General features: G+C 38.6%; 1 protein-coding gene across 4 annotated transcripts in view; it reads right to left on the minus strand.

Annotated features, from left to right (window-relative positions):
* Positions 1 to 5,206: 5,206 nt before the first annotated feature.
* The window catches only part of ASB3 (ankyrin repeat and SOCS box containing 3), a 118,465-nt gene continuing 110,082 nt past the window's right edge, over positions 5,207 to 13,589 (minus strand). For all 4 annotated transcript variants that reach the window (XM_023190188.3, XM_023190186.3, XM_023190189.3 and 1 more), the window contains one exon: positions 5,207 to 5,891. In XM_023190188.3, coding sequence (XP_023045956.1) covers positions 5,704 to 5,891 — 188 coding nt within the window. In that variant the 3' untranslated portion in view covers positions 5,207 to 5,703. The remainder of the gene's footprint in view (positions 5,892 to 13,589) is intronic.

The raw sequence follows: 13,589 nt of genomic DNA on the forward strand, positions 1-13,589 counted from the left end.
ATAGATGCAATAAAAAATTATAAAGGGGATATCAACACTGATCCCACAGAAATACAAACTACCATCAGAGAATACTATAAACACTTCTATGCAAATAAACCAAAAAATCTAGAAGAAATAGATAAATTCCTAGACACATACACCCTCCCAAGGCTAAACTAGGAAGAAGTCAAATCCCTGAATAGATGAATAACAAGTTCTGAAATTGAGGCAGTATTTAATAGCCTACCAACCAAAAAAACTCCAGGACCAGACGGATTCACAGCCAAATTCTACCAGAGGTACAAAGAGGAGCTGGTACCATTCCTTTCGAAACTATTCCGAACAATACAAAGAGAGGGAATCCTCCATAACTCATTTTATGAGGCCAGCATCCTGATACCAAAACCTGGCAGAGACACAACAAAAAAAGAAAATTTTAAGCCAATAACCCTGATGAATATCGATGCGAAAATCCTCAATAAAATACTGGTAAAACAAATCCAGCAGCACATCAAAAAGTTCATCCACCACGATCAAGTCAGCTTCATCCCTGGGATGCAAGACTGATTCAACATATGCAAATCAATAAACATAATCCATCACATAAACAAAACTAACGGCAAAACCACATGATTATCTCAATAGATGCAGAAAGGGCCTTTGACAGAATTCAACAGCACTTCATGCTAAAAATTCTCAATAAACTAGGTATTGATGGAACATATTCTCAAAACAATAAGAGCTATTTATAACAAACCCACAGCCAATATCATACTGAATGGGCAAAAACTGGAAGCATTCCCTTTGAAAACCGGCACAAGACAATGATGCCCTCTTTCATCACTCCTATTCAACATAGTATTTGAAGTTCTGGTTAGGGCAATCAGGCAAGAGAAAGAAATAAAGGGTATTCAACTAGGAAAAGAGGAAGTCAAATTGTCTCTGTTTGCAGATGACATGATTATATATTTAGAAAACCCCACTGTCTCAGTCCAAAATCTCCTTAAAGTGAAAGCAACTTCAGCAAAGTCTCAGGATTCAAAATCCATGTGCAAAAATCACAAGCATTCTTATACACCAATAACAGACAAACAGAGCCAAATCATGAGTGAACTCCCATTCATTATTGCTACAAGGAGAATAAAATACCTAGAAATACAACTTACAAGGGATGTGAAGGAACTCTTCAAAGAGAACTACAAACCACTGCTCAAGGAAATAAAAGAAGACACAAACAAATGGAAAAACATTACATGCTTATGGATAGGGAGAATCAGTATTGTGAAAATGGCCATACTGCCCAAAGTAATTTATAGATTCAATGCTATCCCCTTCAAGCTACTATTGACTTTCTTCACAGAAGTGGAAAAAACTACTTTAAATTTAATATGGAACCAAAAAAGAGCCTGCATAGCCAAGACAACCTTAAGCAAAAAGAACAAAGTTGGAGGCTTTGCTCTCCCTGACTTCAAACTATACTACAAGCTACAGTAACCAAAACAGCATGGTACTGGTACCAAAACAGATACATAGACCAATGGAACAGAACAGAGGCCTCAGAAATAACACCACATATCTACAACCATCTGATCTCTGACAAACCTGACAAAAACAAGAAATGCTGCCGGGCGCGGTGGCTCAAGCCTGTAATCCCAGCACTTTGGGAGGCTGAGGCGGGCGGATCACAAGGTCAGGAGATCGAGACCATCCTGGCTAACACGATGAAACCCTGTCTCTACTAAAAAGTACAAAAAGAACTAGCCGGGCGAGGTGGCGGGCGCCTGTAGTCCCAGCTACTCGGGAGGCTGAGGCAGGAGAATGGCGTGAACCCGGGAGGCGGAGCTTGCAGTGAGCTGAGATCCGGCCACTGCACTCCAGCTTGGGCGACAGAGCGAGACTCCGTCTCAAAAAAAAAAAAAAAAAAAAAAACAAGAAATGGGGAAAGGATTCCGTATTTAATAAATGGTGTTGGGAAAACTGGCTAGCCATATGCAAAAAGCTAAAATCAGATTCTTCCTTACATATAAAAATTAACTCAAGATGGATTAAAGACATAAACACAAGACCTAAAACCATAAAAACCCTAGAAGAAATCCTAGGCAATACCATTCAGGACATAGGCATGAGCAGAGACTTCATGACTCAAACACCAAAAGCAATGGCAACAAAAGCCAAAATTGACAAATGGGATCTAATGAAACTACAGAGCTTGTGCACAGCAAAAGAAACTATCATCAGAGTGAACAAGCAACCTACAGAATGGGAGAAAATTTCTGCAATCTATCCATCTGACAAAGGGCTAATATCCAGAATCTACAAATAATTTAAACAGATTTACAAGAAAACAACCCCATCAAAAAGTGGGTGAAGGATATGAACAGACACTTCACAAAAGAAGACATTTATGCAGCCAACAAACATATGAAAAAATGTTCATCATAACTGGTAATTAGAGAAATGCAAATCAAAACCACAATGAAATACCATCTCATGCCAGTTAGAATAGCAATCATTAAAAAGTCAGGAAATAACAGATGCTGGAGAGGATGTGGAGAAATAGGAACACTTTCACATTCTTGGTGGGAGTGTAACTTAGCTCAACTATTGTGGAAGACAGTGTGGCAATTCCTCAAGGATCTAGAACCAGAAATACCATTTGACCCAGCAATCCCATTACAGGGTATATACCCAAAGTATTATAAATCATGCTACTATAAAGACACATGTACACGTATGTTTGTTGTGGCACTGTTCACAATAGCAAAGACTCGGAACCAACCCAAATGCCCATCAATGATAGACTAGATAAAGAAAATGTGACACATATATACCATGGAATACTATGCACCCATAAAAACGGATGAGTTCATGTCCTTTGCAGGGACATGGATGAAGCTGGAAACCATCATTCTCAGCAAACTAACACAAGAACAGAAAACCAAACACCGCATGTTCTCACTCATAAGTGGGAGCTGAACAATGAGAATACGTGGACACAGGGAGGGGAACATCACACACCGGGGCCTGTCAGGGGGTGGGGGGAAGGGGGAGGGATAGCATTAGGAGAAGTACCTAATGTAGATGATGAGTTGATGGGTACAGCACACCACCATGGCACATGTATACATATGTAACAAACCTGCATGTTCTGCATATGTACCCCAGAATTTAAAGTATAATTAAAAAAAAGAATGGAAAGATTGCTAACAAAAAAAAAAAAAAAAAAAGAGCGAAATAATTACATTTGCAGCAACCTAGATGGAATTGGAGACCATTATTCTAAGTGAAGTAACTGAGAAATGGAAAATCAAACATCGTACGTTCTCACTCCTGAGTGGAAGCTAAGCTACGAGGATGCAACGGTGTAAGAATAATACAGTGGACTTTGGGGACTCAGGGAAAAGGGTGAGAGGAGGGTGAGGGATAAAAGACTACACACTGGGTACAGTGTACACTGCTTGGGTGACGGGTGCACCAAAATCTTAAAAATCACCACTAAAGAACTTAGTCATGTAACCAAATGTCACCTGTTCCCCAGTATCCTATGGAAATTTTTTAAAAATGAGAAATTTTAAAAAATCTTAAACATTCTACATACATTTTTCACCAAGAAAAAGCTGAGTGCTATCTTACAAATCAGAGACTTAGGGTTTGGAAAATAAAGATTATGACATTTAAAAAATACTACACGATATACACAGTTTTGGAAATTCTTTATGAAATTATCAGAATTTCCACCTGGTTTTCTATAGGCAAACTTATTTCTGCCTGTACACCCACATTCAAACTCTTATCTCCACCCCACAGGTAGTTCTAGTCTGAGGTAACAGTTCAGTCATACCTTTGGGTCTTAGCAATGTCATCCCTGTTTGGTCTACCTTCATCACTGCTTTTGCCTAACACCCAAAGGCCTATCAGAAACGGGCATGGCTGACCCACTCTCATCTATTTCAAGCCACGGAATCCCAATAGGACAGAAGACTGCCTCCTTGGACCTCATTTCTGGTAGTCTACTGTGACAGTAATGCTCTCATAACCTTTTTCTCAAGGTCAGTCTCTATAGCCTGTTACCACGGCTCACTTGATCCAGTGTTTAGTTCTTCCTGACTCTAAATTTAGATCAAGCAATTGTAAAAACCCATGAGGTGGCGCCTCATTAACCTAGGATTCTGAGGTCTTTATTTCATGGACTGTTTGACAGCTTATCTAGATAATAAGAAGGGAAAACACCATAATATTAATAGAACTTGCTATTACTGCTTCATAGGTACAAAGCTGCTCAATGATTCTGGAGCTGAATGGAGCCTGAACTTTATATATAAATACTCACTCACTCAGTAGTATCTACTTTTTTTTCCCTCCCTCCCTCCCTGCCTTCCTTCCTCTCCTTCCTTCCTCTCTCCCTCCCTCCCCCCTCCCCTCCCTTCCTTTTCTTTCCCTTTCTTTTCCTTCCTTTCCTTTCCTTCTTTCTTTCTTTCCAGACGGAGTCTCACTCTGTCTGCCAGGCTGGAGTGCAGTGGCGCAATCTCAGCTCACTGCAAGCTCCGCCTCCCAGGTTCACGCCATTCTCCTGCCTCAACCTCCAGAGTAGCTGGTACTACAGGCGCCCGCCACCATGCCTGGATAATTTTTTTGTATTTTTAATAGAGACGGGGTTTCACCATGTTAGCTGGGATGGTCTCAATCTCCTGACCTCATGATCCGCTCGCCTCGGCCTCCCAAAGTGCTGGGATTACAGGCGGGAGTCACCACGCCCGACCCCTTTCTTTCTTTAAAGATGGTGACACAGACATGCCCCTCTCAGTCTCCTGATTAAAATCCTAATTGTGCTAACATGCTCATTTATCTCAAAACTGAAACCAATTTTTTTTCCCAACTGAGCATGTCTTTGAGTTTAGGGCTGTTCTTGCCTTTGCAGATTAGAATTGGGTGGGTTGATTGTTGTTGTTTTTTGTTTTTGTCAAACAATAAAAAGAAACTGGAAGGGAAAACCCAGCAATATGGTTTTCTATATTCTTTTAAAATAATTTTTTCCTGTGAGTTTACATGTGAAAAGGCAATGAGTATCAATTCTTCATAAAAGTGACGGAATTACCCTGGGTCAGAGGTTGCAGTGAGCCGAGATTGTGCCACTGCATTCCAGTCTGGGTGACAAAGCAAGACTTCATCTCAAAAAAAAAAAAAAAAGCGATTTAATTAGGAGATGAAATGAACTGCAATAAAATAGGAAAACGTGTTCTTTAATAAACATAAGACATCTTCAAGTCTAAGTAAAATAATAACAACAACAGATTCTACACCACAGTTGTATACACTTCCAGTGAAGCTTTATGCATTCCATTCTGAGCTCCTAGCACCAGGTAAACATGAATCATAGGTGGAAATATGCCATGTTTAGCACTAGAAGCAACATCAAAGTTTATTAGCAAAATAAAGCAGAAAATGGTCAGGTAAATAAATATTACAACATATAATGTACTGGTGATGAAGCTGCAATAAAGTAATATAAGTGAGGTTTACTTTTTTTTTTTTCTTTAAACTGGGAAGGCTAGTTGTAAACATAAACATTCACATTAAACTACTACCCCCCAAAACCTAACCTATCTCACAAACAATAATCATTTTTTGACTATAAAATCATAAAAACTTGTACTCCATGGCTCTTTTGTCTCGATGGTTTTTCAGAGAAAAAAATGAGCTGTGTTAAGTAGTTTCACTGATTTATCCATCTTGAATAGCTGCCAGTTCCGGAACCTCATACATCCTCAGAACATCTTCATAGAGCAAATAATTATGTAGGCTTCTGGGAAGTGGCAACTCACTAATATAACTGTCAGACCGTAGACGTTCCGATTTTAGACTGGACCGAATTTCCAAACGACAAAGATGGGTCAGGGATGGAATAGTGGCTGGAGAAACAAAAAAAGCAAGGTGAAACTTTTTTTAAACAAAGATGTAATAGTACATTAAGGGAAATTCTTTTTTTTTTTTTCTTTTTCCCAACTCTTTGTAATAAAAGTGATATATTGCTTAGAATTACTTTGAAAGAAGACTACTTTGAGTCAGTATGACCACAATAAACCTTATTTATTCTTTTCTACAGCCTTCAACTGGCTCCTCTCCCTTCGGTTGTTGGCCACACATTTAAAGTCAGTATCCAGGGCCGCAACACTAAATGCTCAAATTCTAAAGATCTGTCAATAACTGCACTTAAGAAATGGATGAACCAACTTTAGAAATGGTAGAAGCTCACAGTAGCAAATGCTACCTTTCTCTTAATCTATTTCATTACAAATGGTTTCCAGACCTATCACATCAAGTGAATAGATGTACAGCTTGCAAGTTTTCCTTTTTATCCATAACACAGAATGAAAATTTTTAATTGGTTCTGAGAGAAAGGGAAGTATTTACTGAGTGCCTTCTATGCCATAAGCCCAAGTACTTCACTCAAACTCTCTTTTTATCTTCATTAACTTCATGAGGTATATATTATCAGGCTATTGTAGAGATTTAAAAAAACAACTTTCCAAAGTCCCAGAGCTAGTAAGAAGCAGAGCCAGGATTCAAACTCAGATCTATCTGAACCCAGAGCGTGTGTGTGTGTGTGTGTGTGTGTGTGTGTGTGTGTGTGTGTGTATCTGCAAGGCAATGAAGCCAAAAGCTAATTACCAATTAAAGGACAATCCACGTGCACATAATTAAGAACTGTATGATAGGCCAGGCATGTTGGCTCACGCCTGTAATCCTAATACTTTGGGTAGGCCAGGCGTGATGGCTCACGCCTGTAATCCCAGTATTTTGGGAGGCTGAGGCGGGCAGATCACCTGACGTCAGGAGTTCAAAACCAGCCTGACCAACATGGTGAAACACCGTCTCTACTAAAAATACAAAATTAGCTCGGCGTGGTGGCACACGCCTGTAATAGCAACTACTAGGGAGGCTGAGGCAAAAGAATCACTTGAACCTGGAAGGCGGAGGTTGCAGTGAGCCGAGATCACACCATTGCACTCCAGCCTGGGCAACAAGAGCAAAATACATCTCAAAAAAAAAAAAAAAAAAAAAAAAAAATCATATGATAGCAGTTTCATTTTCCAAGATGAAAAGTGTTAAATAAAGAAGTTAATGTCTGCTTTTATGTGAATCGGACCTAAAGCCTTTTGTTAGTTCAAGAAATCTTTTATAAATCCCTGTGAAATGTAACAATGATTAACAGACCAGGATCAGAGCATCAAAGACAAGTACTATCAAGAGCACAGCTGATACCAGACCAGCTAGTCTGATTCCAGGTCTAGGGTTCTTTAAACTCTAATACCCAAAGGGCTTGAGACAAATTAATTCTCTAACATCTTCAGTATCTTCCAAGCCACAGAAGTTAACTTATCATCGTTTTGGTTTACTAGTTTAGGTTTAGTTTATTCAGAATTAAAGAAATCACTCAAACTGGTGTTTTAAAATGCCAAATAAGAAAGCAAAAGTTATCAATTTTGTACATAAAATCTGAGTCTAAGCTGTGCATTTTCTTAAACCATGAGTCATAGATTCCCTATTATAAATAATAAGATTACAGTATCTACAGTATATAGCACATTTATTTCCAATATATTTCATATCTATATCTTACTTAAATTTGACCCTTTTCTATAAACTTAAAGGAGAAATGATGGTTCTCACATGAAAGACGGGAATACACAGGTAAAGGGGCAACTGGAGGAAGTAGCAGGAATACACATGGAAAGCATGCCCAAGCTGCAAACACCACGGTTTTCCAAAGGTTTAAGTAGATTGACTATGTTCAACTATCAAGTATAAGGAAGCCTTCTTAGGAGGATCATGAACAATAACTGGTCAGTTAATAGAAACTCACCTTAAAGCAGGTGACCAAAACACCATACATACTTTAAACATTCTAATTTAAAATGGATACATGAACCACATATAGAATGTAACATCTTAGGCTTGCAGTTTATTTATGTATTTTTTACTCACCACTATATAAATAAGGACACAGTTTCACTTTCTTTAAGGTACAGCATGGATTTAAAGGTATGTATGAAACAAGGTGACTGCATAATCCTTCCATATTTTCACAGGCATTTCTGCTTTCAGTTGTTGTAGCCACATCTAATTCAGTATCTATTTCTGTTCTGTGCTTATCTTTATCAAGTCTTTTTAAAGGATTCTACTTTGCCTTAACAGAAACAATCATTCTCTTTTCACACTCACAATTCATTAGTTTGTGCAATCTAGAATTATTCAACTACAATTGTTGGGAGCAGGCCCCCCAAAATCTGGCCATAAACTGGCCCCAAAACTGGCCACAAACAAAATCTCTGCAGCACTGTGACATATTCATCATGGTCCTAACGCCCAAGCTGGAAGGTTGTGGGTTTACAGGGATGAGGGCAAGGAACACCTGGCCCGCCCAGGGCGGAAAACCACTTAAAGGTGTTCTTAAACCACAAAAAACAGCATGAGCGATCTGTGCCTTAAGGATATGCTCCTCCTGCAGATAACTAGCCCAACCTATTCCTTTAATCTGGCCCATCCCTTCGTTTCCCATAAGGGATACTTGTAGTTAATCGAATATCTACAGAAACAATGCTAATGATTGGTTTGCTGTTAATATATACGTGAGTAAATCTCTGTTCAAGGCTCTCAGCTCTGAAGGCTATGAGACTCCTGATTTCCCACTTCACACCTCTATATTTCTGTGTGTGTGTCCTTAATTCCTCTAGCACCGTCAGGTTAGGGTCTCCCTGACCAAGCTGGTCTCGGCATACAATAATATGCACAATGTAATAAAAAGTTTCAGAAATAAACATAACTGCTGTTTGGTAAGCACACACCTCTGCTGGTAGGAACACTGGCATTCTAGAGTGTAGCTGGCCAGCTGCAAACACAGAGCATGCCAACAGACACAGTCAGATGGAAATGAAAGAGAACATGACGAGACTGGTTAATCCAGTGTGTGTTTTTAAAGTGAAGTTGGTGAAGAGAATTTCTACTTATATTCAGTTAAGAGTTTAATAGGCATCTGTTAAATTGAATCTCTTCATTCTGCACATTCTTAGGAACATGAATACTTATTACTCACCCAGAAGAAAGATAAAGGACGGCTGTGCAACCCGGAGGAGAGCTGCTCACTTGGAGATAAGGGATCCTTAATGATGCTCCAGCTTCTCAGAGTGGACAGACTACACTGGCTTAAAATTCTATGGGCTGACTGGGAAGAGTTCCTCCACATGCCCTAACACTTCATGTAGCGCTGACCAGCTTGCCTAGGTTACATGACTACATCACTGGAGGTCTATCTTTAAAGCTTAATAAATCATTTGTTTATGCTAATTATGTGTGTAGAAGCTTAATCATGAGTGATCAAGCCACACTAGACCAGTTCGGCGTTTGTTAGGAGAAACTTAAGTGACTTGCCCACTGAGATGCTGCACATCACAACACAGCTGTTGTTAACTAGATCTAAATGATTTGAATCCCAGTCCAGGGTTCTTTAATCTGTGACAAGCTCAATATAATTCTCCAACATCTTCTAAACCACTGAAATTATCACACATTTCAGAATATCTTTCCATTTAACAATAAAAAAGGAAAAATATAGCTACTTCAGGTATTGGTTCAACTTTCAATTGCACCATTTTGGTTTTCCTTCTAAGAGCACAACAGATCACTGGCCTAATGAACAATTAGAGGTAAGAACTATGTTCAGCTGAACTGAGGGAGTCTTTCATGTGTACATTGTTAACACAGACAATAATATGCCTGTCAGTGCCATTTTAGTTTAATATGCCAGTAAATACTAAGAGAATTTTATAACCATATATGCAATATTTCAAAGCGTACAAAATCCCTTTGAAAGTTTTAATGACGCATAGTATTTCCAGACGTGTTGCCACTGGGCTAGAAGATCAAGTCATGCCTTGAATTTATAATACAAAAAGGCCACAGAAGCTCTATGTAAAACTTACTTTCATGAAAACCTATTAAAACCATATTTTAGTTTGTTAAATAAAACTCCATGTTTTTGGATTATGGCAGTGACTGTAACCTAGAAAATGGTATCTGAAACCATGCTACACTTTGAAGTCACTTTTCTGACCCAATCATTTTTATTCAGTACGTTAAACTTAGTTTATCTATAGATCTATTAGCAGACAAGTAACACTTAACTTTTAATTCCTTTTTTTTTTTTTTTTTGAAACGGAGTCTTGCTCTGCCGCCCAGGCTGGAGTGCAGTGGCCGGATCTCAGCTCACTGCAAGCTCCGCCTCCCGGGTTCACGCCATTCTCCTGTCTCAGCCTCCCGAGTAGCTGGGACTACAGGCGCCCACCTCGTCGCCCGGCTAGTTTTTTGTATTTTCTATTAGAGACGGGGTTTCACCGTATTAGCCAGGATGGTCTCGATCTCCTGACCTCGTGATCCGCCCGTCTCGGCCTCCCAAAGTGCTGGGATTACAGGCTTGAGCCACCGCGCCCGGCTAACTTTTAATTCCTATACAGAATTCCTCTATTTTGTTCATTTTGTTATATGTACTGGCAGAACAATCAAAATAGAAGACTACATGTTGTTATATAAAGTTTTGTTAAAATCAAAAGCAGACACAATGATCAAATTAAACATTGCAATTCTTAATTCATTATGCTCATAAATGCCAACTTTACTATAGCACAAAACTATATCTATATCATACACACCCACTGTATTTTTTACATTCATCTCTAGCCTGCCCTCAGGCCAATGTTCAAATGACCTATCTTCCTGAACTACATTTCTCTGGTTCCTTTGAAATGTTTTGCACATCAAATGTATTTCTCTGACTTCTGAGTCGTCTACTACCATTTTTATTTTCATCATTAATATATTATCTTTCTGGTTGGCATCCATCCTTTTGTTCCCAATTTTTCTTAATTTATTTGTGTTGTCTCTCTCACTGACTATAACTAAAACTGCTAGAGAAAACACAAACAAAACCACTACCTGAGGACACTGAAAAATAAGTACTAGATTAGGACATGAAGTCAAAACAACAGCAATGAGCAGTATAGAAGAATGACCAATATAGAAGCAATGAATGGATTCCATGGAAAAGCATCATCTAGTAATAATACCTGTGCTGGTGCTGACACGCCACTATTAACTAGCTGTGTGACCTTGGACAAGTCATCTAAATATTCAGACTTTCAGTTCCCTCTCCATAAAATGGGAATAATGCCTCATCTACAAAATGGGCATAATGACACTTCCCTGCATCAAAAGACTGTTGATGAGGTTCAAGTTGGAACACATTTGCAAAAGCGTTTTATGAAGTGAAATACCACACAAATCCTAGGCACCACAGAATGTACTGATCTCCAAATGTTTTGATTACACACTAAATCAGCAAAGTCTCTGAGCACAGAACCCAATGTATATGTTTTACATATAAATTATATGTATATTACTAACCAAACATTATTTGTACTATAAAATAAAATTAAAATAAGCCAATACGAAATATTTTAAATAATTTCATTTTTAACTAAAGGTATAAGACTCCTTTAAATATTAGTATTTTAACAAGAACATGGTGCTTGACTAGGATTTATTAATTTAATTCTTAGTGATCTAGCAATTCCAAAAGTTGGTTCTAAGCCCAGTTTATTCTGATACATGGATGTAGCTGAAAAAACATCTAAATGGGAGAATTACATTATGGCTTAGCTGAACTAAATCAGGATTCTATTCTAGCCTATCTAGCAATTATGAAAAAGTTATTGTCAAAATTCATCTGGTAAATTTCTATTTTTTCCTGATATCAATCAGCTTATAAGCTAATTAGAAAGTTTTGCATTTTTACTAAATGCAATTCAAAACAGAGGGGAACTATTTCCAAGTGTTTTAAAGATGTCAATGTTAAGAGTTTTTCCAGGTGATATATACTACTTTTCACAAGAAAATCACATAACAATAAAAGTATTTCCTAGTACCTATTTTCAAAATCATCTCCACATAGCAAAAGTTTCTTTCACGGCTTGGTTTTAACTTGTGTTGCGGGGCATGGAGGGGAGTTCCTTTCAGAAGGCAGTTTACCTTTTCACTTAGTTAAAATGCCATCTCTTCCCTAAATCAACAGATTTTTTACGAAATATGTGGTAGGTTGCAAAGTACTGACAGTTATTTATCGCCAAGAAAGAAAAGGCCCAAGAAAACTGGAAAAGCTGTATTTTTGTAAAAGCACATAATTTATCTTTGAATTTAAGGGTTCTTTTATATATTGTATCACAGATAATGAGCAAAACTTTGGATGTATAAACAATAATTATGGTCATTCCCACCTCATTATAAAGTACTGCAAAGACCCTAATATATTTTAAAGGTCATGTTTTAAAAAACCATCCACAACGACACTACTTCGTGCAATTCTGGATTCAGCTCTTTTCCTGTACTAGCCTATGAATGATGCAGCAAATTCATTTCATGTTATCTCCATTACCTTACATTTGGAGAAAAGCAGCCACCACTCCATCAATGGTCATTCTTACATAGCTTTTCCAAAACATATCATTCTGTTAAATAAGCCATTACTGTTGCCAGTACAGCCATGTGCTGCTTAAGGATGTTTTAGTAAACAATGGACCACATATACGATGGTGGCCCCACAAGATTATAATGGAGCTGAAAAATTCCTATTAGCTAGTGATGTCACAGGTGTCATAACATCAATTAATTTTTTTACAAATTTAGTGTGGCCTAAGTATACGGCGTTAAAGTATATAGTAGCATACAGTAATGTCTGAGGCCTTCACATTCACACTCCACTCCCTCACTGATATCACCCAGAGCAATTTCCAGTCCTGCAAGTCCCATTTATAGTAAGTGCCCTATACAGATCTATCATTTTTTTTTTTTTTATCTTTTATGCTGTTTTGTTTGTTTTGCTTTGCTTTGAGATAGTCTCACTCTGTCGCCAGGCTGGAGTGCAGTGGCACGATCTCAGCTCACTGCAACTTCGCCTCCCAGGTTCAAGTGATTCTCCTGCCTCAGCCTCCCAAGTTGCTGGGATTACAGGCGCCCACCGCCACGCCCAGTTAATTTTTGTAGTTTTGGTAGACACAGGATTTCACCATGTTGGCCAGGCTGGTCTCGAACTCCAGACTTCAGGTGATCCGCCCACCTCGGCCTCCCAAAGTGCTGGGATTACAGGCTTGAGCTACCACGCCCCACCTATGCTGTATTTTTACTGTATTTTTCCTATGTTTAGAAACACAAATACTTACCAATGTGTTAAAATTGCCTATCGTTTTCAGCACAGTAACATGCTGTACAAGTTTGTAGCCTAGGAGCAATAGGCTATACTATGTAGCCTCAGGTGTGTAGCAGGCTCTACCATCTAGTTTACATAAGAATACTTTATGATACTTGCACAATGACAAAATCACCTAACAGAGCACTTCTCAGACTGTATCCCCATTGTTAAAAACAGCTCACTGCATCTCTTCTCTGGTGCATTTTTCCTTTAGTGGCTCTTAAAAAATTGTCTATTCTCTTGGCGTAAACCCGGGAGGCGGAGCTTGCAGTGAGCTGAGATCCGGCCACTGCACTCCAGCCCGGGCAAC

Source organism: Piliocolobus tephrosceles, chromosome 15, assembly GCF_002776525.5.
Source record: "Piliocolobus tephrosceles isolate RC106 chromosome 15, ASM277652v3, whole genome shotgun sequence".
NCBI lineage: Eukaryota > Metazoa > Chordata > Mammalia > Primates > Cercopithecidae > Piliocolobus > Piliocolobus tephrosceles.